Source organism: Coffea eugenioides, chromosome 1 (assembly GCF_003713205.1).
Source record: "Coffea eugenioides isolate CCC68of chromosome 1, Ceug_1.0, whole genome shotgun sequence".
NCBI lineage: Eukaryota > Viridiplantae > Streptophyta > Magnoliopsida > Gentianales > Rubiaceae > Coffea > Coffea eugenioides.
The window spans coordinates 40214802-40242249 of record NC_040035.1 but is presented as its reverse complement, the minus strand read 5'-3'; the positions used below and the strand labels follow the sequence as shown (position 1 = coordinate 40242249).

At 36.9% G+C, this 27448-nt stretch overlaps 1 protein-coding gene across 2 annotated transcripts; it reads left to right on the top strand.

Annotated features, from left to right (window-relative positions):
- The first annotated feature begins 22007 nt into the window (after positions 1–22007).
- LOC113782291 (F-box/kelch-repeat protein At3g23880-like) lies at positions 22008–27081 on the top strand. 2 transcript variants are annotated; one of them, XR_003469801.1, is made up of 3 exons: positions 22008–23314; positions 23953–24007; positions 27006–27081. XR_003469801.1 is itself a non-coding variant. In XM_027328185.1 (2 exons), exon 1 carries the CDS (start codon positions 22059–22061, stop codon positions 23274–23276), a length of 1218 nt encoding a protein of 405 aa, XP_027183986.1. In that variant the 5' UTR covers positions 22008–22058; the 3' UTR covers positions 23277–23314; positions 27006–27071. The 2 variants fall into 2 exon arrangements, 1 of the variants encoding a protein (XP_027183986.1); XM_027328185.1 differs by lacking the exon at positions 23953–24007 and having other exon boundaries at positions 27006–27071.
- Positions 27082–27448: the final 367 nt, after the last annotated feature.

Below are 27448 nucleotides of genomic sequence, written 5' to 3'. Positions count from 1 at the left end.
ATGTCCAAAGAGGGGATTCTAAAGAACCGCCGGAGAATCTTTAAGCCCAGAGGTTGTATAGGCAGGCCAGAGGTTGTAGAAGAAAATGCACGAGAGGCTAGCAAGAGAGGTCTTGGGAATCAAAAGAATCATTAGGTACTTCCGCCACTAATACAGAGCATGCCAGCAGAATTTAATTCTAAAAAAGAATGATCGTGTCCAAAGAGGGGATTCCAAAGCACCGCTGGCTACAAGCAGTCTGTTGTTTATGTAGAGACTTAAGACTTAAAAGCGCAATCATACTTTCTGAGTTCCAAAGCAAGGGAAAAAGTGGGCAGGGCGGTTGGGATTTAGAAAAAAGGGAAAATAATGAAAAGAAGAGGAAAAAAAAAACAGCAATACAACTCTTTCACACGTGAAACTCACATGGAGGACGACCAAACTATCGAACCATCTTCCCGGTTTATACTACATATTCTAAAGATTCCCTTTGTGGTTCCGAAGCTAAGTTTTAGGAAACTAGCTGATCTATATATACCACTACTGGTAGTCTTGTTTAGCGCGCCGTGAGTTGAGAAGAATAAGATTGATTGGTGCCTCCTAGAGCTCTGCTTGTTTCCATCTCTTGTCGTTGCTTTTTCCTGCGGTTTTCGTTTCCGCTATCATATTTATTTCTTTGACTTTGAGATTTGTCTTGATTTGTTTTATCCTGTGGGTTAGATTCCTACATCAGAGCTTTGCTTGAGGTCCTGAGAAATTAAAATATGGATCCAAATTATTTGCACAATTGTCACATTTTTATCTTCGATGGTAACAACGATTTTGAGGCTTGGAGGTCGATGATGAAGAATTTTTTTCAAAATATTAGAGTTTGGAATATTGCCGAGATAGGATATACGGAACCGGTAATAGGTATAGAAGTATCAAGCGATGCAGTTAAAAAATTAGAGAGAAATAGACAGTTGAATTGCCAGGCAATGTACTATCTTAACACTCAAGTCCAGTTGCATGTTGCAAAAAAAATTATGCATGTAAAGTCGGCAAAAGAGGTTTGGATAATTTTAGTGTACTCAAATCGAGGTGCTGCTAACGTGAGAAAAATCAAATTGCAAGAACTTAGGAGACAATTTGAGTTGGCCTAGATGAAATCCACGGAGTCAGTTAAATATTTTATTGGTACAATTAAAGAAATTGTCAATGATATGGAGTCCAATGATGAGAATTTGGAAGAGGTTAGAGTTGTTGAAAAAGTTCTGAGATCTCTAACTGCCAAATTTCACACCAAGAAGACGGTCCTTGAAGCCACTGTCGCGCCCCACTTTTTGAATCGTAGTGAATTGTGTTGTGATGTGTGTGTGAAGTGTGGTGTGAACGTGTGCAAAATGAAAAGTAAAAGGCCATGGGACTTAGAATGCGACGATTTGGCCAAGTGAAGTTCAAAAGGGTTTTTTGTATCAAAAATGGAGTCGCCACTTGGTATAGAGTTAGGGTGTACCAAGTCACCCAAAAATGATTTTGTTTTTGAATAAAAAGTAAATAAACCCTTTTTTGAGAACTTTTGGGTCTGCGTAACCAAAAGAGGGATCGGGGGTCACATTTGACGAAGGGGAAGGCAAGGATAAAAATCCAAGGCACCCCTTCGACCTAGCCAAGGCTAGTTGCGTGACTTAAGCCAATTTTCCTAATTTTCTACCCAATGTATGTTCGCACGTTGGATATGACTATATGAATGCAAAACGGAAAGAAAAATGCAATCCTAAATTCTACGATGTCTCTCGTGAGGCTTTTGGTCCCAAACCACATGAATTGTGGCGGCCAACAAAGGAAAACCTCATAGAGGTCGATTAATGCAAATGAGACTCAAGTGTGCAAGTGTGAAAGTGTATGAAAGAAATTAAAAATCCAAGTGTTTGTGTGCAAGTGTATGAAATATAGTGATAAGTGCATATAGGTGTAATTAAGTGCAATTTTGTGAAGTAGAAATCAAAATGAACAATAAGGAAAGAAAAATGTGAATTGAAAAGGATGAGTAAGTGATAAATGAGAATGAATGAACCTAAGGGAATGCATCAGGTCGGGTATGGGAATGACTCCTAACTTTTCGACTTCAATTTTCCCTTTGATTAGAAGGCGAAACTAGCGTGCTAAGGCTATCGAGTAGCCACACTCGCTCGTTTCCCTTATCGGAAGGGGACACTCAAGCAAAATGAACCCTATAGCTAGTATGGGATGCAAAACCTAAAGTGAGGGGAAAGGGGAATCGAGGAGCATGCCAGATGATAAAACTAAGAAAAATGCATGATATGTGGTGAACAAGCAAATGATATGCTAATGAGGGGAAATCCCTAAGGGTCTAGCGTTGGACTAGCCCATTCTATGAATTCCGACTAGCGTTGGACTAGCGGAAACGTACATTCATCCATTCCATTCATTCATGGCTATGAAAGCAAGTAGACATGCCAAAATACTCGTAAACACATAGCACATAGCATTTAGCATGCTCGACTAGATGCAAGAGCCTAATAAAGCAATTAAACATGTAGCAACAAACACAAGCAACCAAGGGGAAGGGGAAGTGGACCAAATGCTCTCCGAGCCCTATCTATTACAAGCCAAGAGGTGTACACATACCCCATAAAAACTTAAATAAAAGTAAAAAGCAAGTAAATGCACGCAAGGAGGTAGGAAAGCGAGGTAGGCATGCATATTCACATAACACGTAGGAGCACGTAAGATCAAATGTAGTGCAAATGAGGGATAGAGTGTACCTCCCTCGATTTGACGCCCCAATGAGGTGAAATTATTCAATTACCCTCCAAAATAATAAAAAGGTCAAGGCACCACTTTATTTAAGAAAAATTAAAGGAAATGGGCAAAACAAAGCTCACTTAGCCATAAAGTCCCTAAAGTTATGATTTAAATTCAATTGAAACAAAGCATATTAATTAATCGAAACAAACAAGCAATGAAGTTGTAAAATTAAAGCCATCAAGGACCAAATTGCAAATATTAACAAAGCACTCAAGCTTAATGAAACACTTTCAAGAACTTCAAAGGGCAAAGACAAAAGCAAGTAATAGCTCAGATTGCAAACACTTTAGAACTTGGATGCAAACGATTGAAAGGCAAACGGGTCTTTGTAGCATTGCTGCAAAATCTCATGGGCTAAATTGATTAATCCTTCCAATTTCTGGGTCATAGTGGGTCAAGGAGGAACTTAAGGGAGTTAAGGGGCAATTTTGAAGAATTAATACATGCATGCATACGAGGAAACAAAATTCTGCAATGAACACTTTCTGCAATTCTCTTTTCCAGCCGTGGCTTTCCCATTTTTTCAGCTCACGCATCTTAGATGTTTAAACACTCAAACCCAACACCCAACCTTCCATTTTCTCCCTTCAAAAAACAATTAAGCATGCAGCTGAAGTAAAAACTCAGATAGCAGCCACGGAAAGATCAGCAAGAGAGGGAAAAAAATGCAGCAAAAGTTCTCGGCAGCTGCTAGGGGATTTCTACAACAAACTAGACACTAGTTTTCGATTTCCAAGCACAGATTTTAGCCCCAAAACACAACTTCGAACAAAACAAATTCACCCAAGCATCACGACTTTGATCCAAACAAAAACCCATTGGAGCTTGGTGTCTGAGCATACAATAGGAAGTTCGGCCCTGCGGATTGCTTGGAGAAAGAAACGATGAAGAAAATGCAGCAGCCTTTAGTTTCTTATACAATTCAAACATATCAAAGAAATGATTAAATGCAGTTTCCAACTTGTCCAAGACCAGCAATGAGAAAAAGTGAGGCGAAGGAAAAGTGGAGGCATCTAACAAAAACTCTTGGACACAAAATGCCACAATGTAGCGTGATCTGGCTGCTCAATTATGCAAAAGGCGAAGCCAGAAATTCCCAACCCATTTCCAAACCAAACAAACACCGTGTTATCTGAGCCTTTCACTGCTAAACCCATCATTAACATCGCAAAAACACAAAAAGAAGCAGCAACCAAGGGAGCATTAGGATCCGAACATAATGAGAATCATAAAGCCGAGGGCTTTCTACAGTTTTCTGGTTTTGTTCATCTAACAAGATCATGTAACTCATGGTTTTATTTACATCATCCGACATCAGAAATTCATCAATAAAACAAGAAGCATTCGACCAGGGAATTGTATGAAATTCAGCATGGGACAGGGAAGAAAATAACTCAACAGGACTGGCGACCTAAATCTGATTTGCTCATGTATCGTAGGTACGAATTTTGTGAGAAACACGTTGAATCAGCAGGGGCGTGAGTTATATTTACCTGACCACCTTGTAAGGTTGAAACCTAAGATGACTGTCCGCAAGAAGATGAGCTCCACCAAATATGAAGCCCTGGTTGCAGCTCTCAAGAACGATGAGGACAGCAAGCAGCGGCAGATGCGGACTGTGGTGCTTGGACAGACCTTTTTTGCGTTTTCCTTCGCAGCCTTGCACCGTGGTTCCCTCAAAATCCAGCCGCCCTTTGCCTCTTCTTGCTCTTGACTCACGGTGAAGCTCACGGGTAACGATGGCAGAGTGAAAATGGTGAAAGCTTCGCGAGGAGCATCAGCTCCAGTTGCTGCTTTATTGCTGGAAGAACAGCACCCGATGCCTCTCTTCTCACTTTAATTCTCTATCTCACCCTCTCGCTTTCTCTTTTTCTTGCTCAGCCCATCACCTGGTCTCTTTTCGTGGGTTCCTTCCTCCCTTTTGGCTGCTGCCCTCTCTCAGACCAAACCCTCAACTCTCGATCCCTCCCTTTCTTTTTCTCCTTTGCTGTTTTTTGTGTTTTTCCTTTTGCCGTTTTAACTCTCTCTCTGTCCCTCCTCTCTTGCGGCTGCCCTTAGATCATTCCTTTTATATCCCAATAACCCTAAACTTCAAGCCAGCTCTTCTATATTTGCAGCCCAAGGAGCTGCCGAACATTTCTTTGCAAGCTGCGAAAAACGCAGCTTGCTGCCGCATATCTCTCTTTTTTTTTTTTTTTTTTTTTTTTTTTTACAACTTTCGACTTAATAAAACACAGAAATGATAAAATATAAATAATAATAATAACAAATTGCCAAAAACCAAGTAATAATAATAATAATAATAATGAAAATAATTTAAAAACTGAACAACTAAAAACAACAAAAATGACCATTTTTCCATCTCTTTTTGTTTCATTTTTCCATTTTCCCCAAAATAACTTAATAAAAATAACTAAAGTGCCCAAAGATTGAATTTAAATAAATAAACATATTTTTGTGAACAAATTTTCCTTTTTCCTTTTTCTCTTTTTTTCATTTTTCCGATCTAACTAAAGCCTATTTTTTTGAATTTTTCTTTTCAAGAAAGCATTGAATAAAAATAAAATGACTATAACATATTTTTGATGTTTTTCCCTTTTTTTCTAAAAACTCTACGCTAATTTTAAACTTAAAAGCTAAGACTAAAAATTAAAACTAAAAGTAAACAACGAATGCAAGCAATCTAAAATGAAAATCATGAAATAGATGCCACATAAAATTATTCAAAATTTGGTGTCTACAGTTTGCCCCTCTTTGTCTGAGTTTTGAAAAAACTTGAGACAAAGAAGTAGACACCAAATACTTACCTGTGTTATTTGGCTGCAAAAGGATTCCAATGAACAAGAATTTGAATGCGGGACTGACCCAAACATGAAAAATAAAACGGGACTGACCCGAGCAGGAATTTAAAATTGGGATAGACCCACGGGATAGACCCGGACAGAAATGTAAAATTTGGATAGACCCACGGGATCTTTGGAATGTTGGCGGCACAAAATCCAGGCCCAACGTGATATTTGGAATGTTGGCGGCACGAAGTCCAGGCCCAACGTGACATTTGACCTGTTGGCGGCACGAGACTCAGGCCCAACGTGACATTTGAACTGTTGGCGGCACGAAACTCAGGCCCAACGTGACATTTGAACTGTTGGCGGCACGAAACTCAGGCCCAACGTGACATTTGAACTGTTGGCGGCACGAAACTCAGGCCCAACTTGACATTTGAACTGTTGGCGGCACGAAACTCAGGCCCAACGTGACATTTGAACTGTTGGCGGCACGAAACTCAGGCCCAACGTGACATTTGAACTGTTGGCGGCACGAAACTCAGGCCCAACGTGACATTTGAACTGTTGGCGGCACGAAACTCAGGCCCAACTTGACATTTGAACTGTTGGCGGCACGAAACTCAGGCCCAACGTGATTTTTAGAATGGTCAGTGGGATAAGACCCAATCCTGCCATCCAATTGGTGAAGAAATTGAATTTGATTCGTCAAAATACAAAAGATTAAATTTGATTTTCCAAGAAACAAAATTTTGAACTTGATTTTTTGATTTTTGAATTTTTCTGATTTTTCGAGAGAATCTTTTTCACAAATAATTTGTCCCAGTGTAGGGCCCTTCTCCCTTCTTTCTCCTCTTTCTTCGGCATCGGCCTTCCACATCGCCAGATGCTTTTCGTCGACTTCAACTGTGAATACCTGCACAGGGCTTACGTGCACTCAAATGAGCGTGACTGATTTGAAAAAAATGCATTATTTTGATTCTTGGACGAAATCCTCAATTGGACTTACAAAAATATTTGCCCCTGTGTGGGCTTATTTTGCGAAATTTTGCAAATAAAAATTTTGCCCCAGTTTGGGCCCATTTGATTGCAAAAATTGGTTTAGATGATTTCCCATTTACTTGAACAAAGAAAAACCGCACTTTCTAAAATTTAGAAAAGAATGCACATACAACAATGTGAAGAAACTTTAATCGTCAAGTTTGAACTCATGCAGAAATTTCATGATGAATTCCTCGAAATAACACCAAATTTAAGAAGAAGATTTCTTCCTTACTTTTAGCATTGGTGCTTAGGGTAATGGGTCACCACTTCTGGTTGACTCATCTTTTCAGGACCAATCAGGTGACTTTATTTTTGAAATGGCTAAGGAAATGGGAGATAAGAATTTGTCTCATTTTTGTGCCCCAGTTGTATGTAATCCATTCAATGTCACATCTTAGTGAAAGCAAAGAGTTTGTTACCCTTATTTTCAAGAAAACTTAGTCAACATACAAGCTTTCTAGGCTTGTAACGTATGGACAGAAGTGATAGCTAAAACATGTGGAAACGGGTTATGCCCCTATGATCACAAATGATTTGATGAATTTCTTATGAGCATGATCCTCACTTTGGATTGTCATGAAAGAATAAGTCAACGATGGACTTTATTAGCTTGTAATTTGGCTTGAAAACGATAGTTTAAGACTTTCAAGGATATTGCACCATAGATCGCATTTTTCCAAAATTGCCCCTATTTTGAAATCAAAAGATCTCAGACTTTGTTTGCATTTTTCTCATTACTCACCAGAGACTTCAGCGTCGATTTTTCTGCATTTTCTTGCATTTACTTTTCTTTCTTCGCTTTTTGCCTCTTTTCCCTTTCCCTCGAGCTGATGGGTTTTCACATGGTGAGTAGCGTCAAACTCATACTCAAGCAATTCAGAAATACAGCTAAAATTTTCCGGCATCAGAAATTTGCTTGACAGGGCCATTGCAAAGAACAGAAGTCAGGACTTTCGGCTTTGTAATGGGGTCAGGTGGGGTGCTTAGAAAAGTTAAGGCTTGAAAACGGATTTCGAAACTGGTTTGAAGAATCTGAGATCGCATTGTTGCGCCAACCCTATTTTAGGGTAAAATCAGAATTTGCCCCAGTTTTTGCTCAATTGAGGCTTTTTCTCTTTCATTTTCTTTCTTTTTTTGATTTTTCGGCCTTTTGCCATTCTTTTGAACTTTCACAAAATTTGCCCCAGTTTATTTTGAACTGAGGTTCTCTTTTCTTCTTTTGTTTTTGATTTTGTTGCTTTTCACTTTTTTGAAATTTTCTTTTCAACTCAAACTCGCCCCCAGTGTGGGGTTTGCGATTCTCAGGGGTTGCCAAACGAAATAATTTATTCTGATGGCTCAAAAGGGATAACTAGGGATAAAGTGTTCGATTGGAAAAGAAGATGGCCTGACTTGTATTTCATTCCTTACAGCAGCTCTGAAAGGAAACTTTCGTTAATGCGAAATTTTTTGCGTGTGTCTGAATTAATTAACTGAGGAAGACCCTTGCTCATCCATATTTGTGAAACATAGGCGATTCACATGGACAAAAACCCTTCCTTTTCTTTTTTCAAACTTGGAACCCAAGTGGAATCAAATTTCCCCAATTTGCAGTTCCCTCCTTATTCTAGCATTTTTGCTTTTTCCCTTTTTTCCTTTTTTCTTTTTTGTTTTTTTTTTGAAAATTCTCCAATCTCCCTCCCCAATGTGGGGTACGACCATGAGTGCATTAGAAAAGAACCACCAATTTTAGCTCAAAATGGGGATGCAAGGGGTGATCAGTGTTTAGGTTGTAGAAACGACGGCCAAAGCATCATTCTTACACCTCATGACAACCAAAGTAACGAAACGGTTATTGAAAATCCATTCCCCTATTTGATATTTGAAAATTTTCCAACATAGGGTAGTGATCATTAAGACCCTTATTTGAAACGAAATTATTCTTTTAGAGGCTCAAATGGGAGAGCAAATGATAAAAATCTGTATAGGTAATGAAACGATTGCTTGAAGTATCATTCCAAATTTCCCAAACAAATAAGAACAATGCACATTTTTGCTTTCACTTAGATGTGATTGAACCAGATTGGACACCTTGAACATTTTCAAGCAAAAGTTGCCCCAATTTACAATTTATCAATCAATGTGACTGATTTTATTTTGGAATTAAGTGAAGGAGAAAGGTATCTCATAGGGCCTTTTGAGTGACCGTTCACTCTCTTTCTTTCTGAGCACTCTTATTGTACAGGTTGGAACACCAATCGAGGGTAAGGATTTTAGGAAGCATACACTTGTGAAATTCAGGCTATAGGTTGAAAAATCTCAAATTGGGTCTTATTTCTCAAAAATCATCATGAAATCTCCAATGAGTAAGAATAAAGAATGAAATGTACATAAATATACACAAAACAATAATTGTCCAAAAATTTTATTGCTGAAAAAGTTTGAAACAAAATTTCTCATTCAATTATGATACAAATGAGAAAAGAGAAACTTGTAAAGGGCTCCACATATACACTTTTCATCTCCTTTTCTTTTGGAACAAAATGTATTAACAAAACAGAATTTCCTTTTGGAAAATAATTACAAAATCTCTCAGAGGCTTTAGCATAGAGCTTCCAGATAGATCATTTATGTTTTCATTGTAGGATTTGCCAAAGAATCAAATAACACTTGTAATCTTCAAACTTTATTGGATTAAAATTATCATCAGATATAGAAGAATATTTTCGTCTTATTGAAACATTTTTATGAATGCAGGGGAGGTGGAAACAAAAGAAAAATACCCCGAGTTAGTAGACAAAACTGCAAAATCGGTATGCATGTCCTATGGGGGGAACCCTTTTTATGCCAAGGGTAGGCCTAGCATGAAAATGCAATCCTCTAAGGTAGGCACCATACCATACCTGATGGATCTGATCAACTCATTGAGCGAAAAATAATTTTGAAAGAATTTGGTCAATTAGGGTGACGAGAGATATTTATCAAAATGAGGTCAACGTCCGAATGGATGGATCACTTTTGATTTGCAAAACGCATGGGTTTAACCTTGACGAACTCCTATCGAAGAGATTGGAATTCGTTGACAAATTTCCTCAGTGAAGCATGAGTCAAAAACCCCAACTGATTAAATAGTTGGATATAATGGATGGTTTTCTCAAAAATTGACTAGATTTCCCAATTTGGAATTTGACAATGAAACCCTAATAGGGCAAATGGGTTGAATGAAATTGACAATTTATTTAAAATCGACCGAATTACCCTAAAAAGGGAAACAGGTCAAATGAATTGAATGAAATTTATCCAAAATTAATCAGATCACCCTAAAAAGGGTAAATTGATCAAATAGAGTGAAACTTGATTTATTCAAAATCGGCTCGGTTGCCCTAAAAATGGGTAAATTGGTCAAATGAATGAAATTGAATGAATTGGCAAAATGGATTGGTTGAATTGTCCGGCCATTGGTCATTTCAAAATTATTGAGGTGCATTAGTCTATGACCTTCTAAAAATCAAATTTTGGCCTCAATTTATTTTCGTCTCAATAGGAGGAATCATTTGTGAACTTCTTCAAATTAATGTCCTTCACGCAAGGGATTTTTACCAATTTTTGATAAAATGGCCAAAAAGTGATTATTAGATGTTCATATTCCAAAAGATCACTCTATGAACATGATCGGATCCTACCTTACCTTGTGCACTACCCCTTTGGATGGTACGAGAAAGGTAAACGTGCAAGTCTCATTTGGATTATATATCCGAGACATGGGGTGGCTTATTCCTAAACACGGGATTCCCTATGTGGCATTCCCTTTCTATGGTTTATGCATGATGCCATTTATTAAAGCAATGTAAATATGCAACAAATATGGCCTAAAGGATATAAATAACGCAACGGGAAGAAAAGGTCTAAACATGAAATGTATTTACTGAAAAGTAAGTGCAAAGACTGAAATTTAGACATGTGAGCTATCTAGTGGGTGAGTCACTAAAAGAGTGCCAAAAGGGCCTCTTATCGCTAAGGCATATGAATGCAAGCCAAGAAACAAAGAAATGGTTAGTGCAATTGATAGTACACATAACACATTGGGAGCAATTAAGAAAAGAAATACAATAAAGCGAGTAAAAGGGGTAGAACCCCTTCCCTCGTGCCTAATGTGCTTATAAAGGGTGAGGCCGACTCTACCCTAGGTTATTCTAATATGGATGCATGAGGCTGGGGTTCACTAATGCCTAGACTCGATAAAGCTTCGGCTCCCAAGCCTTCAGACCTAAAGGCGAAGGGTCATCACTCCCAGGGCCTTTGGTCGGTGGCTCGAGTGATCCCTTAGGTAGCGCTATGGGCGCAGAGCACACCAGCCGCCTACCCAAGGCAATCGATCCTAATCCTACAAGGCGGTGTGGGATGGCGCCCACGAAAAATAAAATAAAATGGGATAAAAGCAAGTAAACGTGCACGTATGAAGTGTTCCCCTATTTTGAGGGAAGGGGTGAGAACCACGCGAGACTCTAAAGGTGACACACACCCCCCCAAATGCAATGCAAGCGCGAGATAAACAAGTAAACATACATCCAATCAACCAATCACACGTATGTGAGTGAGGGAATAGTTGGATACGCGCGCGAGGCAAAAAGGCCTAAAATAAAAAAAATGCAACCCTAATATCCAAGTGCAATGCATAAAAAGGGTAGAAAAAGGAAACGAATGGCTAAGTCAAATGCTCGGACCCACTTAGGAGGTCCCCAGTGGAGTCGCCAACTGTCGCGCCCCACTTTTTGAATCGTAGTGAATTGTGTTGTGATGTGTGTGTGAAGTGTGGTGTGAACGTGTGCAAAATGAAAAGTAAAAGGCCATGGGACTTAGAATGCGACGATTTGGCCAAGTGAAGTTCAAAAGGGTTTTTTGTATCAAAAATGGAGTCGCCACTTGGTATAGAGTTAGGGTGTACCAAGTCACCCAAAAATGATTTTGTTTTTGAATAAAAAGTAAATAAACCCTTTTTTGAGAACTTTTGGGTCTGCGTAACCAAAAGAGGGATCGGGGGTCACATTTGACGAAGGGGAAGGCAAGGATAAAAATCCAAGGCACCCCTTCGACCTAGCCAAGGCTAGTTGCGTGACTTAAGCCAATTTTCCTAATTTTCTACCCAATGTATGTTCGCACGTTGGATATGACTATATGAATGCAAAACGGAAAGAAAAATGCAATCCTAAATTCTACGATGTCTCTCGTGAGGCTTTTGGTCCCAAACCACATGAATTGTGGCGGCCAACAAAGGAAAACCTCATAGAGGTCGATTAATGCAAATGAGACTCAAGTGTGCAAGTGTGAAAGTGTATGAAAGAAATTAAAAATCCAAGTGTTTGTGTGCAAGTGTATGAAATATAGTGATAAGTGCATATATGTGTAATTAAGTGCAATTTTGTGAAGTAGAAATCAAAATGAACAATAAGGAAAGAAAAATGTGAATTGAAAAGGATGAGTAAGTGATAAATGAGAATGAATGAACCTAAGGGAATGCATCAGGTCGGGTATGGGAATGACTCCTAACTTTTCGACTTCAATTTTCCCTTTGATTAGAAGGCGAAACTAGCGTGCTAAGGCTATCGAGTAGCCACACTCGCTCGTTTCCCTTATCGGAAGGGGACACTCAAGCAAAATGAACCCTATAGCTAGTATGGGATGCAAAACCTAAAGTGAGGGGAAAGGGGAATCGAGGAGCATGCCAGATGATAAAACTAAGAAAAATGCATGATATGTGGTGAACAAGCAAATGATATGCTAATGAGGGGAAATCCCTAAGGGTCTAGCGTTGGACTAGCCCATTCTATGAATTCCGACTAGCGTTGGACTAGCGGAAACGTACATTCATCCATTCCATTCATTCATGGCTATGAAAGCAAGTAGACATGCCAAAATACTCGTAAACACATAGCACATAGCATTTAGCATGCTCGACTAGATGCAAGAGCCTAATAAAGCAATTAAACATGTAGCAACAAACACAAGCAACCAAGGGGAAGGGGAAGTGGACCAAATGCTCTCCGAGCCCTATCTATTACAAGCCAAGAGGTGTACACATACCCCATAAAAACTTAAATAAAAGTAAAAAGCAAGTAAATGCACGCAAGGAGGTAGGAAAGCGAGGTAGGCATGCATATTCACATAACACGTAGGAGCACGTAAGATCAAATGTAGTGCAAATGAGGGATAGAGTGTACCTCCCTCGATTTGACGCCCCAATGAGGTGAAATTATTCAATTACCCTCCAAAATAATAAAAAGGTCAAGGCACCACTTTATTTAAGAAAAATTAAAGGAAATGGGCAAAACAAAGCTCACTTAGCCATAAAGTCCCTAAAGTTATGATTTAAATTCAATTGAAACAAAGCATATTAATTAATCGAAACAAACAAGCAATGAAGTTGTAAAATTAAAGCCATCAAGGACCAAATTGCAAATATTAACAAAGCACTCAAGCTTAATGAAACACTTTCAAGAACTTCAAAGGGCAAAGACAAAAGCAAGTAATAGCTCAGATTGCAAACACTTTAGAACTTGGATGCAAACGATTGAAAGGCAAACGGGTCTTTGTAGCATTGCTGCAAAATCTCATGGGCTAAATTGATTAATCCTTCCAATTTCTGGGTCATAGTGGGTCAAGGAGGAACTTAAGGGAGTTAAGGGGCAATTTTGAAGAATTAATACATGCATGCATACGAGGAAACAAAATTCTGCAATGAACACTTTCTGCAATTCTCTTTTCCAGCCGTGGCTTTCCCATTTTTTCAGCTCACGCATCTTAGATGTTTAAACACTCAAACCCAACACCCAACCTTCCATTTTCTCCCTTCAAAAAACAATTAAGCATGCAGCTGAAGTAAAAACTCAGATAGCAGCCACGGAAAGATCAGCAAGAGAGGAAAAAAATGCAGCAAAAGTTCTCGGCAGCTGCTAGGGGATTTCTACAACAAACTAGACACTAGTTTTCGATTTCCAAGCACAGATTTTAGCCCCAAAACACAACTTCGAACAAAACAAATTCACCCAAGCATCACGACTTTGATCCAAACAAAAACCCATTGGAGCTTGGTGTCTGAGCATACAATAGGAAGTTCGGCCCTGCGGATTGCTTGGAGAAAGAAACGATGAAGAAAATGCAGCAGCCTTTAGTTTCTTATACAATTCAAACATATCAAAGAAATGATTAAATGCAGTTTCCAACTTGTCCAAGACCAGCAATGAGAAAAAGTGAGGCGAAGGAAAAGTGGAGGCATCTAACAAAAACTCTTGGACACAAAATGCCACAATGTAGCGTGATCTGGCTGCTCAATTATGCAAAAGGCGAAGCCAGAAATTCCCAACCCATTTCCAAACCAAACAAACACCGTGTTATCTGAGCCTTTCACTGCTAAACCCATCATTAACATCGCAAAAACACAAAAAGAAGCAGCAACCAAGGGAGCATTAGGATCCGAACATAATGAGAATCATAAAGCCGAGGGCTTTCTACAGTTTTCTGGTTTTGTTCATCTAACAAGATCATGTAACTCATGGTTTTATTTACATCATCCGACATCAGAAATTCATCAATAAAACAAGAAGCATTCGACCAGGGAATTGTATGAAATTCAGCATGGGACAGGGAAGAAAATAACTCAACAGGACTGGCGACCTAAATCTGATTTGCTCATGTATCGTAGGTACGAATTTTGTGAGAAACACGTTGAATCAGCAGGGGCGTGAGTTATATTTACCTGACCACCTTGTAAGGTTGAAACCTAAGATGACTGTCCGCAAGAAGATGAGCTCCACCAAATATGAAGCCCTGGTTGCAGCTCTCAAGAACGATGAGGACAGCAAGCAGCGGCAGATGCGGACTGTGGTGCTTGGACAGACCTTTTTTGCGTTTTCCTTCGCAGCCTTGCACCGTGGTTCCCTCAAAATCCAGCCGCCCTTTGCCTCTTCTTGCTCTTGACTCACGGTGAAGCTCACGGGTAACGATGGCAGAGTGAAAATGGTGAAAGCTTCGCGAGGAGCATCAGCTCCAGTTGCTGCTTTATTGCTGGAAGAACAGCACCCGATGCCTCTCTTCTCACTTTAATTCTCTATCTCACCCTCTCGCTTTCTCTTTTTCTTGCTCAGCCCATCACCTGGTCTCTTTTCGTGGGTTCCTTCCTCCCTTTTGGCTGCTGCCCTCTCTCAGACCAAACCCTCAACTCTCGATCCCTCCCTTTCTTTTTCTCCTTTGCTGTTTTTTGTGTTTTTCCTTTTGCCGTTTTAACTCTCTCTCTGTCCCTCCTCTCTTGCGGCTGCCCTTAGATCATTCCTTTTATATCCCAATAACCCTAAACTTCAAGCCAGCTCTTCTATATTTGCAGCCCAAGGAGCTGCCGAACATTTCTTTGCAAGCTGCGAAAAACGCAGCTTGCTGCCGCATATCTCTTTTTTTTTTTTTTTTTTTTTTTTTTTTACAACTTTCGACTTAATAAAACACAGAAATGATAAAATATAAATAATAATAATAACAAATTGCCAAAAACCAAGTAATAATAATAATAATAATAATGAAAATAATTTAAAAACTGAACAACTAAAAACAACAAAAATGACCATTTTTCCATCTCTTTTTGTTTCATTTTTCCATTTTCCCCAAAATAACTTAATAAAAATAACTAAAGTGCCCAAAGATTGAATTTAAATAAATAAACATATTTTTGTGAACAAATTTTCCTTTTTCCTTTTTCTCTTTTTTTCATTTTTCCGATCTAACTAAAGCCTATTTTTTTGAATTTTTCTTTTCAAGAAAGCATTGAATAAAAATAAAATGACTATAACATATTTTTGATGTTTTTCCCTTTTTTTCTAAAAACTCTACGCTAATTTTAAACTTAAAAGCTAAGACTAAAAATTAAAACTAAAAGTAAACAACGAATGCAAGCAATCTAAAATGAAAATCATGAAATAGATGCCACATAAAATTATTCAAAATTTGGTGTCTACAGCCACAAAGGGCCTTGACAATTTGTCACTTGCTGAATTGGAAGGTGAATTGCTGACTTATGAGATGTCCCTGAATCAGTAGCCATTGGATACAATAGAAAAGTGTTACAAGCCAAGGTGGATCACCCAAAAGGAAAAGAGAAAGTGAATCGTATGGACACAAATCAAAAGGGCTAGAATTTCAGAGGTAGAGGACGTTGAGGCAAAGGTAACTTTCGTGGTCGTGGAAGAGGTAATTATTCTTACCAACCCAGAAATAATTCTAATAGGGATCAGAAAAACAATCACAGCAAAGTCAAAGAAATAATTTTCAAATGCGTGATAGATCTAATGTCCAATGTTATAATTGTGATAAAATTGGTCATTATCAGAATGAATGTTGGTCCAATAAAGAGTTGCATGCTAAAGTGGCTGAAAATAGTAGTGATAGAGAGAAGATTTTGCTGTTTTCTAGTTCTACATCTGAAGAGTCTATGAAGAATGATTGGTTTATTGATTCTGGTTGTAGTAATCATGTGTGGTAAAAAAGGAGATGTTTTCTGACTTGGATAAATCTTTTCATACATCTGTGAGATTTGGAAACAATGAAAAAGTACCTGTCCTTGGAAAAGAAAAAATCAGAATTATCTTGCAAGATGGGTCTTCAAATTATATTTCTGATGTTTTCTATGTGTCAAGTTTATATCATAATTTGTTGAATTTGGGACAACTGTCTGAGAAAAGTTACGATCTGCATCTTAAATATGGTGATGGCACCATAAGTGATGAGAAATTGGGATTGATTGCCATGATAAAAATGAACCGTAGTCGTTTGTGGCCTCTTTCTCTTAACTGTGGTGATTTACCTTATTGTAATTCCATGACTTGTGATGATTCTTGGTTATGGCATATGAGTTTTGGGCATTTGAATTTTGGGAGTTTGAAATTTCTTGAAAGAAAGAAATTAGTTATTGGGTTGCTTTCTGTTGAGTTTCCTGATAACAAGTGTGAGTCTTGTATTTTGGGAAAGAAACACAGGGATCCTTTTCCAAAAAGCAAGGCTTGGAGAGCCCATCGACCGCTTGAATTGATTCATTCAAATTTATGCTCAGTTGAAGTTCCTTCCAATGGTGGTAGTAAGTATTTTATTACCTTCATTCATGATTTCAGTAGGAAGGCATGGGTGTATTTTTTAAGAAATAAATCTGATGCATGTGATGTGTTTAAAAAGTTCAAATATTATGTAGAGAAGTAGAGTGGCTACTTTATTAAAATTTTGAGAACTGATAGAGGCACTGAGTATCTTGTTTGTGATGACTATTTGGTGGAAAGTGGTATAAAACATCAAATGACAACCAGATATACACCTCGGCAAAATGGTGTGGCAGAAAGAAAGAATAGGACTGTGATGGACATGGTGAGATCTATGATGTAATCCAAAGGTATTCCTAAATCCCTTTGGGCAGAAGCAATATCTTGTGCTATTTATGTTTTGAACAGGTGTCCTACTAGATGTAATTTTGGAAAGACTCCACAAATAATTTGGACTAGTATGAAACCGGATATTTCTCACTTCAAGGTATTTGGCTGTCTTGCGTATGCGCATGTTCCAGATCATTTGAGAAAGAAATTGGATGATAAAGCAGATAAGTGTATTTTTATTGGATATAATCATGAGACTAAGAAGTATAAGTTATTCAATCCAAACACAAGAAATGTGATTGTTAGCAGAGATGTAACTTTTGATGAACATGGAATCTGGGATTGGTCTAGAAAAGATCCTGAGACATCGCCAAAATATCCATCCATTTCTCCCATTATGGGACCAAGTGCTAGTAAGCAAGTGGTGGAGCAAGTTGTGCACTCTTATGGTGATCCCTCAACTTCTACTATTCAGGTTGAGACATCTAGCCTACCACAGAGAGAACACCGCATGCTAGCTCGATTTGATGATTATGTTGTTGGCAAAGATGATGATTTAACTGATGAAACAATTGTGAATTTTGCTCTTTTTATAGATTGTGATTCTGTCTCATTTGAAGAAGCTGTCAAAGATGATCGTTGGGTTCGTACAATAGATGAAAAAATTCATGCCATTTGAGAAAATTGATACATGGGAGTTGACCACTATCCCACCTCAAAAAAAGTCAATTGGAGTGAAATGGGTATATAAGACCAAGTATAAGCCAACAGGAGAGGTGGATCGTTTCAAAGCGAGATTGGTTGTCAAAGACTATAAGCAGAAAGCAGATATTGATTATTTTGAAATTTTTGCATCAGTTACCAGGCTTGATACGATTCGTATGATTATATATATATATCACTCGCTGCAAATAATTGCTGGAAAATTCATCAAATGGATGTGAAATCCGCATTTTTAAATGGTTTTCTTGAAGAAGAGATATATGTTGAGCAGCCTGCAGGTTATGTTAGAAAGGGTTAAGAAGACAAAGTATATAGATTGAAAAAGGCATTATATGGTTTGAAACAAGCTCCTAGAGCTTGGTACACTCATATTGATACTTATTTTGTTGAGCATGATTTTCTGAGATGTCCATATGAGCATACTTTGTACATCAAATTCAACCCTGAAAGAGATGTTCTTATTGTATGCTTGTATGTGGATGACTTAATATTTACAGGCAACAGTTCCAAACTAATTTTTGAATTCAGGGAGGCCATGATTAATCAATTTGAGATGACAGATTTGGGATTGATGTCTTATTTTCATGGTATTGAGGTTCGTCAGTTGGCTGGTGGAATTTTCATTTTCCAAAAGAAATATGCAGGTGATATTTTGAAAAAGTTTAAGATGAATGTGGCTAAACCAATGACGACCCCGGTTGAAGAAATATTGAAATTAACCAAAGATGGTACTAGTGATTTTGTTGATGCTACTTATTTTAGGGGGTTGATGGGGAGTCTTAGGTATTTAACTTCTACGAGGCCTGACATCACTTATGGAGTTGGTTTCATTAGTAGATTCATGGAATCTCCACGCTAGTCTCACTTGCAAGCTGCTAAGAAAATTTTGAGATACATTCAAGGTACGTAATCTGACGGTATATTTTATTCATCTTCACATGGTAGCAACCTTGTTGGATATACAAACAGTGATTGGGCTGGTGACACAATACAAAGGAGGAGCATTTCTGGTTATGTATTTTATTTGGGATCTAGTGTATTCTCTTGGTCTAGATATGTACATCGGGTAGGAATCTCAAATATGGATGATTTACTCTTGGGACCGGTTGACTTGAGTTGTGAATTATCCTATTTTCGGATTCTTGTATCCGAGTACTAAATATTTATACATTGGTGTATTTGCAAATTGGCAGGAGTTAGTATATTGCATTATGATGTAAATAGGAATCATGATTAAATTTGGGGAAGGAGAATCGAACTAAGGCTAGTTTTTGAGAGCTAAAGGTAAAGAAGCAGTAGTGAGATATTGAAGATTAGTGCAAACCCCCCATCTTAAGGTGAATAACTTTACTAGCCTTTCAATAGTAAATGAATTATAAACTATCTATTGCCTAAAAATGTGGTTTTCAGACTTGAAATTTAAGTGAAATAATAGTTCAAGTAAGGATTCTAGAGCTGTAAACTAATGTGATAGAGGAGCAAGAGTGAACTAACGTAATACATGATCAGTTGCAGGAGACTAAGGACCGCCTTATTAGGGTACCAAGATAGGCAATGGACAAAATTGAAGGGATTTTGGCAGAATGTAGGTCGTGATTGAAGAGGTTGTGGGAATGAATTTGGATAGGAAAAAACCCAAAAGAAAAAGCTCTTAGGGTTGAAAATAAAGTTGAACCAACTAAAGAGACTGGATCTGCCAGCTCTATTATGGACTGACCCAATAAATCACTTGATTAAAACTTTTGTATGGATGATTGAGTTGGAACTTTGTCGTATTTTTATGGATACTGAATGTACTTATACTAAAGACTTGTTTGACTTCATATTAAAGTGTACTTGAGCTTGATATATGTTGTAATTGACCTTGTTATGTGGCATAATTTAATTAATCATGAATTGCTTAGTAGTAATGATATATATGGAGTGAATGTGTTTCTGGGTTACAGTTGAAGTGTAAATTAAAGTAGTTGAATTTTATATACTTGGGGAATTTTATATACTTGGGGAAGTAGTCGATACAACACTTAAATTGGAAAGGAGAAAATGCTAAGACCAAATTTCTTTTGTCAAGGTTTTGTGGAAAACATGAATGATTAGACGAAATGATGTGGAAATAGAAGATAAAATACGGAAAGAATACTCGGAACTTTTTACGATTAAAAGTGTGAAATTTCAAGGACGAAATTTTCTTAAGGAGGGAAGAATGTGAAATAAACAACAAGTGGTTGCTTTGTCCACAGTAGAAGCAGAGTACATGGTGGCTACAAGTAGTACTACTCAAGCACTTTGGTTGTGGAGAATGCTTGGATTCTTACAACGCAAGCAAGATGGTCCTACCAAAATAATTTGTGATAGCATGTCTGCTATTGAGTTGACAAAAAATCCAGTTTTTCATGGACGCAGCAAACATATTGACATCAAATATCATTTTATTCGAGAGTTGGTTCAAGAGCAAGAAATTGCTATTGATTATTGCAGAAGTGAAGATCAAGTTGCTGACATTTGACAAAGCCGCTCAAGTTGGAGATGTTCAAGAAATTGAAGACGATGCTCGGCATGGTGAAATTTGAAGACCTTAATTTAAGGGAGGCAATGTTGGAGTTAAATCAAAATTATTTTTATTTGTTAATACCTATGTGATTGGTTCTGGTTTCTTAGTTACAGTTGGTTTCTTAGTTATGTCGGTAGTGTTTTTAAGTCCTAGTCCAATTGTATAAAAGATTGAAGCTAAGTTTCAGGAAACTAGCTGATCTATATACACCACTACTGGTAGTCTTGTTTAGCGCGCCGTGAGTTGAGAAGAATATGATTGACTGGTGCCTCCTAGAGCTCTGCTTGTTTCCGTCTCTTGTCGTTATTTTTTCCTTTGGTTGTCATTTCCGCTGTCATGCTTATTTCTTTGACTTTGATATTTGTCTTGATTTGTTTTAGGGATAATTTCATAAACCTCCCCTGAGGTTTCTGACAGTCTCACTCACCTCCCCTGAACTTTGCAAAATATCAGATACCTCCCTTGTCAGATTATTGGGCCCTATTTGTGATATCATTGATGATGAATTGACAGATATACCCTCATAACTTATGATATATTTTGAAGCTATTTTGACAGAATTAGTTAAATGAGTAATAGAGATATAACTTTTTGATATAACTTATGATATACCTTCTATTCCACTTTACACTTTTTATTCGTAGTACAATCACCAATGAAGAGTTTAGCACTAGTGTTACCTTTCTCTAAAGTCATGTATTTCATGTTTTTTTTTGTAAGACAATTATCTAGTGTAATTCATTACTTATATTTGGGTAAATTTGGTTTTCAAAAATTCAATGACGTAAATTGTATATTACATCATCTCATAAAGTGATGCGACACGATTTGGGTTATTGAATTTTTTGAAAATCGGATCTACCTAAATTCTGGTATTCAAACAAAGCTTGTTGAATAAATTCGACTAACTACAGTGTGAACTAATTTTTTTTTTTAAAAAAAAATCACAACTAAAGTATCTAGCACTAAATGAAATGAAGTATTTTGCTACTTCATTTCATTTTCCACAGAGAAAATCGCAAAAAGAGTTATTAAACTATTGAGAATTTGGTTATTTGATCGTTACACTATTTATTTAACTGCAATTGCCATTCACTCATTTAACCAAATGGTGAAATTTTTTTGTGACTTAACTAGTAAAAATTTATACTTTTAATCACTCAAATATTTTTTTTATGACTTAACTAATAAAAATTTATACTTTTAATCACTCAAATTATAAAACTATACATTTTTTTATATCACCAGAAATATGTTTCAATTAATTGAATGATCATATTAGCTAAATAAATGTCTAATAGCTAAAACAAAAAAAATATAAATAGCATTGTAATATTGCTTGAAGAGGCCATCTGCATTTATCTCTATCTGGTTCAACTTATTATTATTATTATTTTTTTGCTTTTGCTTTAGCTCAAGTTGTGGATAAGCAAAAAGGGCATATATGGAACACAAATATCATCTCACTCCTCAAAATATTTTTTTAATCCTCATTTTTCTGACATGGGCTGATCTTGTCACTCCAACTATAAGTTCAGGGGAGGTATCTGATATTTTGCAAAGTTTAGGGAGGTGAGTGAGACTGTCAGAAACCTCAGGGGAGGTTTCTGAAATTATCCTTTTGTTTTATCCCGTGGGTTAGATTCCTACATTTTTGTTTTTATATTCTTCTTCAGTATCTCCGAAAGGTGTCAGCATCCCACCGTAAACACTAAACCCTGTGTCTCCCCACTCCGGCTCGCCCTTCAAATTTCAATACGTCATTCCCCAAAAACTACTTAAAAAATGCGAGAAAGAACCCAAGAAAAGAAAAACAAGCTCTGCACCGAATCCCAATTCCAGCCAATTATCAGCAGTATTCCTGATGATATTTTGCTTGAAATATTCACGAGGCTTCCGGTCAGATCCCTGATGAGGCTCAGCTGCGTTTCGACATCTTGGCATTCCTTGATCTCTAGCCCCGATCTCGTTAAATCCCATCACAAAAGATTGACGGAAGACAAGGAAAACGAGCATCGCAGGATCGTGTTCGTTAAGGTTGAGAGGCAAATTAGTATGAGGCTCGGGCTCAACCTTAGGCTCGGGCAGTTTGAGTGTTCCCTTCACAGTGCTTTTTCCTGTGCGGTACCCGACAAAATTGAGGTAACCAACAACTGCGTTATTAGTTTTCCTGCAGAACGCTACGGCTTTAGTACATTTAAAATTGTGGGTTCTTGTTATGGGTTGGTTTTGATCATGGTTGATGAAGAAATTATGTTGTTGTGGAATCCAGCTACAAGAAAATATAGAAAGTTGCCTGATTTTGGAATTAAAATGGAGCATAAGTTTTCCGCTTATTCTTGCTTGTCATGTGGGATTGGTTATGATGAGTCTAATGATGATTTTAAGGTACTTGTACTTTCCTGTGTTTTCTATGCTGGTATGCAGCATGAGACTCTGGCTAAGGTTTATAGCCGGAAGACAGATTCTTGGAAGAAGATTGAGGATCTTAAGTACTGTTTGATTGAGCAGGGCTGTTATTATGTGAATGGGATATTCCACTTTACTCATTATGATCTTCTAAGTCGTGCTGCTTGGAATATAACTTTTGAGCGGAAAATTGTTGGTTTTGATTTGGTGAATGACATTTTTAAAGAGATAGAACTCCCTGAAGAGGTTAATAATTATGATAACTGGAATTTAGGAACATTAGAAGGATGCCTTTCATTATTGGTTTGTTGCAGAGGCAATCAGGTGAATCTGTGGATTATGAAGGAATATGGAGTGAAAGAATCTTGGACTAAAATGGTTGTGATTTCTTGTTTTCAAGATCCTGATAGTAATTTATTGAGTATGCCTTTGATCTTATCGGAGGATGGTCAACTTTTATTTGTGACTTGGCCAAGCCCAAAGTTGGGAGTTTATGATCCAAATCAGAATTCACTCAAGTATTCTCGGTTTAGTAACTTTAATAAAGATCTTTATGGAGCATATGTGTTTGTTGAAAGCTTAGTTTCTCCCTGATGCTGTTCATGGAGTTCAAAGGGACTGGAATCAATGAGGTAACAAGGGCTTTTCTAATTTTCATCTGCTGAATTATTTTTGTTTTACTGATCTCCCTCCAATACCACTTAGTTATCTACACTCACATTATTTGCCAAATGTTTATGAACTGATTTTATTGTGTATGATCTGCTTTTATTGTTTATGATGTAAAACTAAATTAATTCAAAGGAGAGTTATTGCTCAGAAAGCAATATATTAATATAGGATTAGCTTTTCACTAATTTTCTTTTTTTGCAACCATAGAGCTTGCATCAATTGAAGTTTTTTGTTCTACTTTGCTTTTTTACTTCTATTGTGTCTTAGGTAGAACAATGGAACTCTTTTATTTCTAGCTAATACATATTTTACCTGATTGATGCTATCATGCTGTCTGATGGTTGCTTCACTTTGGTAATTTCTGTATATATTTGTTCAAGAAAGCAAGTAAATTAACTATTTTAACGTGACTATCTTCTATTTCTACCCATAGTTAATACATTGTGTTCAAATGTGCATCTTCTTTGCCCTCGTTTATAGTTCAAACACGAAGTTCCTTGGTAAGAACTCAAAAAATGTATTCTAGAGAACAAAAGAAGGATAAAAATGAAATCTTTTGAAGCATTCTTACATGTATTCTTAATGGTCCGTATGGCAGAGGTCCCATGGAGCTATAATGCATAGTGCATTGCATGGTTTGTCCTACATTAAAGGTAAGTGCACAATGCGCTAAATCTGAATTATATGTAGTAATTCTGCAATAAAAGCACTATATTCTTGTTGTCTATCCAATGTACTTGATGAATCTATCAATGCTCTTAAGCATAAAAGGAAACCAATTTGAAGACATGTTAGCATCACAAATGTAAATTAATTATATGGAGAATCACATTATGATAAGCAATGATATGCTTCCAGCATCCTAGACAAGAGTGATAGTCATTTAATTTATCTCCTATTAAGTTGTCTTTATCTTCATTTTATTTATAACACTCAACATCTTCCTCTTCCTTTTTATCATCATATTTTTAAACTCATCCTGTTCATCGATGAGGCAAACTGCTGAATTAAAGAAAAGAGGAAGAGAGATATTACCTACATAAGCAGAGGTCGAAGAGAGAGACCTATGGTAAAAAATGAGAGAGGAGTGTTGCTAGAAAGCTCTGTTTTTTGTCCTAGGTTTGGTGCACATTTGCCCCTTTTCCCCTTTTTGTCTGGAATTGGGTTTCACAGGTTACAACAGAAGATGTACAGCCAGTTGATTTACTTGTTAGACTAAAGATCCACAACACTCAAATGGCCCAGATTAGACATCTCCAAAACTTTAGGAGGCAAGCTATTTGGCTGTAGGTGGTATAGCATAATTAGCGAGCACTATTGGTGTCCGTATACTATGCACAAACATAACACTGGACTATTTGGGGATCCAGCTCACTTTTAACAACTATGTTTCTTACTTAGTCATCTGTATCTCTAATTGACATGGTAGTTTATTAACTAGGTGTTTGTTTGAAGGTTGGTGGAGTTAGGAATAGAATAACTCCATTTAGAGCTTTTCTACAAATTTTGATGGCCATGAATATTTGTGATCCAGAAAATTGCCATTCTGGATTTTTACTCTATTACTATTTTATTCAGATGTATAGTTTGAACCATAAAAATTTCCACTTTTTTATGGGCCTTTCAAAATTTTGACCCAAGTGCCATTAACAAAAAGTTAAAATTGTTCAATTAATTAATCAACAAAGTATTTCTACTATATCATGGTCTTGATTATTTTTGTTTCTAGTGATATCTTGAAAATCTCGCTCTTTCAAACCTTATCTCTTGCATTCACACTAGTGTGGGATATACACAGATATATTTATGGAACCTCTTAAGAAATTTGTGTCCCCTCTTCAATGTCTCAGATTATTTTCCTTTAGTTTCACAATAGAATACAGGATTGTGTGTTTGCTGATAGGAAGAATGTTTAGATCGATTCAAATTGTTTCATGGCATTCTTGACTTAATTAGAATTCTATATTCTCTGAATGCTATACCATTGTCATAACAAGGTAAAAGGGTTTGCTAAAAGAAACTGAGCTCAATAGATTCTCAACCAATTTCCATTTTAGATAATTTGAGGGACTAAAGTGTTAAAAGGTTCCAAGTCATTGAAGTCCACTAAAGTGTTAAAGGTCTTGATTATTTTTGTTTCTAGTGTTATCTTCTGAATCTCTCTCTTTGAAAGCTTATCTCACGCATTCACACTGGCGTGCGGACGAACACAGTAAGAAATTTGTGTCCCTCTTCTATGGCTTGGACTATTTTCCCTTTATTTCATAATAGAATACAGGATTGTGTGTTTACTGATTGGAAGAATTTTCAGCTCAATTCATATTGGTTCATGGCATTCTTGTCTTAATTAGAATTCTATATTCTCTGAATGCTATACTATTGTCATAACAAGGTAAAAGGGTTTCCTAAAAGAAACTGAGCTCAATAGATTCTCAACCAATTTCCATTTGAGATAATTTGAGGGACTAAAGTGTTAAAAGGTTCCAATTCATTGAAGTCCACTAAAGTGTTAAAGGTCTTGATTATTTTTGTTTCTAGTGGTATCTTCTGAATCTCTCTCTTCGAAAGCTTGTCTCATGCATTCACACTGGTGTGTGGACAAACACAGACATATTAGGAACTCTAAGAAATTTGTGTCCCTCTTCTATGTCTCGGATTATTTTCCTTTAATTTCCCAAAAGAATATAGGATTCGGTGTTTACTGATTAGAAGAATTTTCAGTTCAATTCATATTGGTTCATGGCATTCTTGACTTAATTAGAATTCTATATTCTCTGAATGCTATACTATTGTCATAGCAAGATTTAAAGTTTTGCTAGAAGAAACCGATCTCAATAGATACTCAACCAATTTTCATTTGAGATAATCTGAGGGACTAAAGTGTTAAAGGTTCCAATTCATTGAAGTCCGCTTTTAACATATGCAATTGAATTCAATAAATGGCCTAGCATGTATTGAGCTGCAACAAACTTCTCTAAATGCAATTACCGATTTATAGTTCTAGCTAGTATATATAGATCTCGTGAATCAAATTCTTATCACCCAACTTCGCTCTTTTCCTTCTCTCTGATCCATTCTCATTCGGTTACACTGTTCTATTTTACTTATTAGTGGTAAGCATGCTTGTCTCTACTTTCTTTTACTCTTGTTTTCTAATTGTATAATTAGTTTTCTTCTCTAAAAAGTCTTTACTTCCTTTTTGTTTTCCACTGTAATTAATTAGCAATTCTTTTCAGAGGAGTTGCAAGTAACGTCATTATTTTTTCCCTAATTTTTTTTTCGTCTCTCAAGATTTATTGTATGTTGGGGGTGTCAAACAGCACTATGACAGCAATATTTTGTAAAGAACTTAACATTTTATTATTTGGTTTCATGCTCATAGATTGTTAATGATGACGTTTTGTTTGATTAATTAGATAATCACTATATATCTATTTGTTTAAGTAAAAGTGTTTGTATATGATGTAGCTAATTTTGGTAGAATATATTGAATCATGTGTCAAAGCCTGTTGTTTGCCTTGCAGGAATTATAATATCTTGATCATTAGTTAGTTAACTTTGCCATTCATTTTGGTAATTACTTTTTCTTTGTTGGTTACCTCATCTTCTTTCTCTCTGTATTATAAGTTGCATTTTCTTCTCTCTCTGTAGATGGCTGACGCCCCTTATGACATAGTTGTGCACTACAAGAATGAAAAGGCAATTATTAGGAATGTGAACCCTAACAACTACTCTTTTCTCCATCTTGTGAATGAAGTCTGTGAAGCTGCAATTCATGATGTACCTGGGAATGAGAGCATTATGATAGACCTTAGTTGTGAGTTTCTTGGTACATCACGTATGCTGGATGTGTCTAGTGATGAAGATGCGAGACTCATGTTTTTCATGTATAGAAAAATCAGAGTCATCAATCTACATGTGAAAATAAGTAATGTTGCTCCTCTGATTGTATTAGATGAGAGTGCACTGAATTTGAACGATAAGATAAACATGAATGATGGTGATAGAAATGCCAGTCATGAAAACCTTGCTTCCGACCTTGGCGTTGTGAATGAAGATAGTGATAGTGGCTCAACAGGAAGAGTAAATCAAGA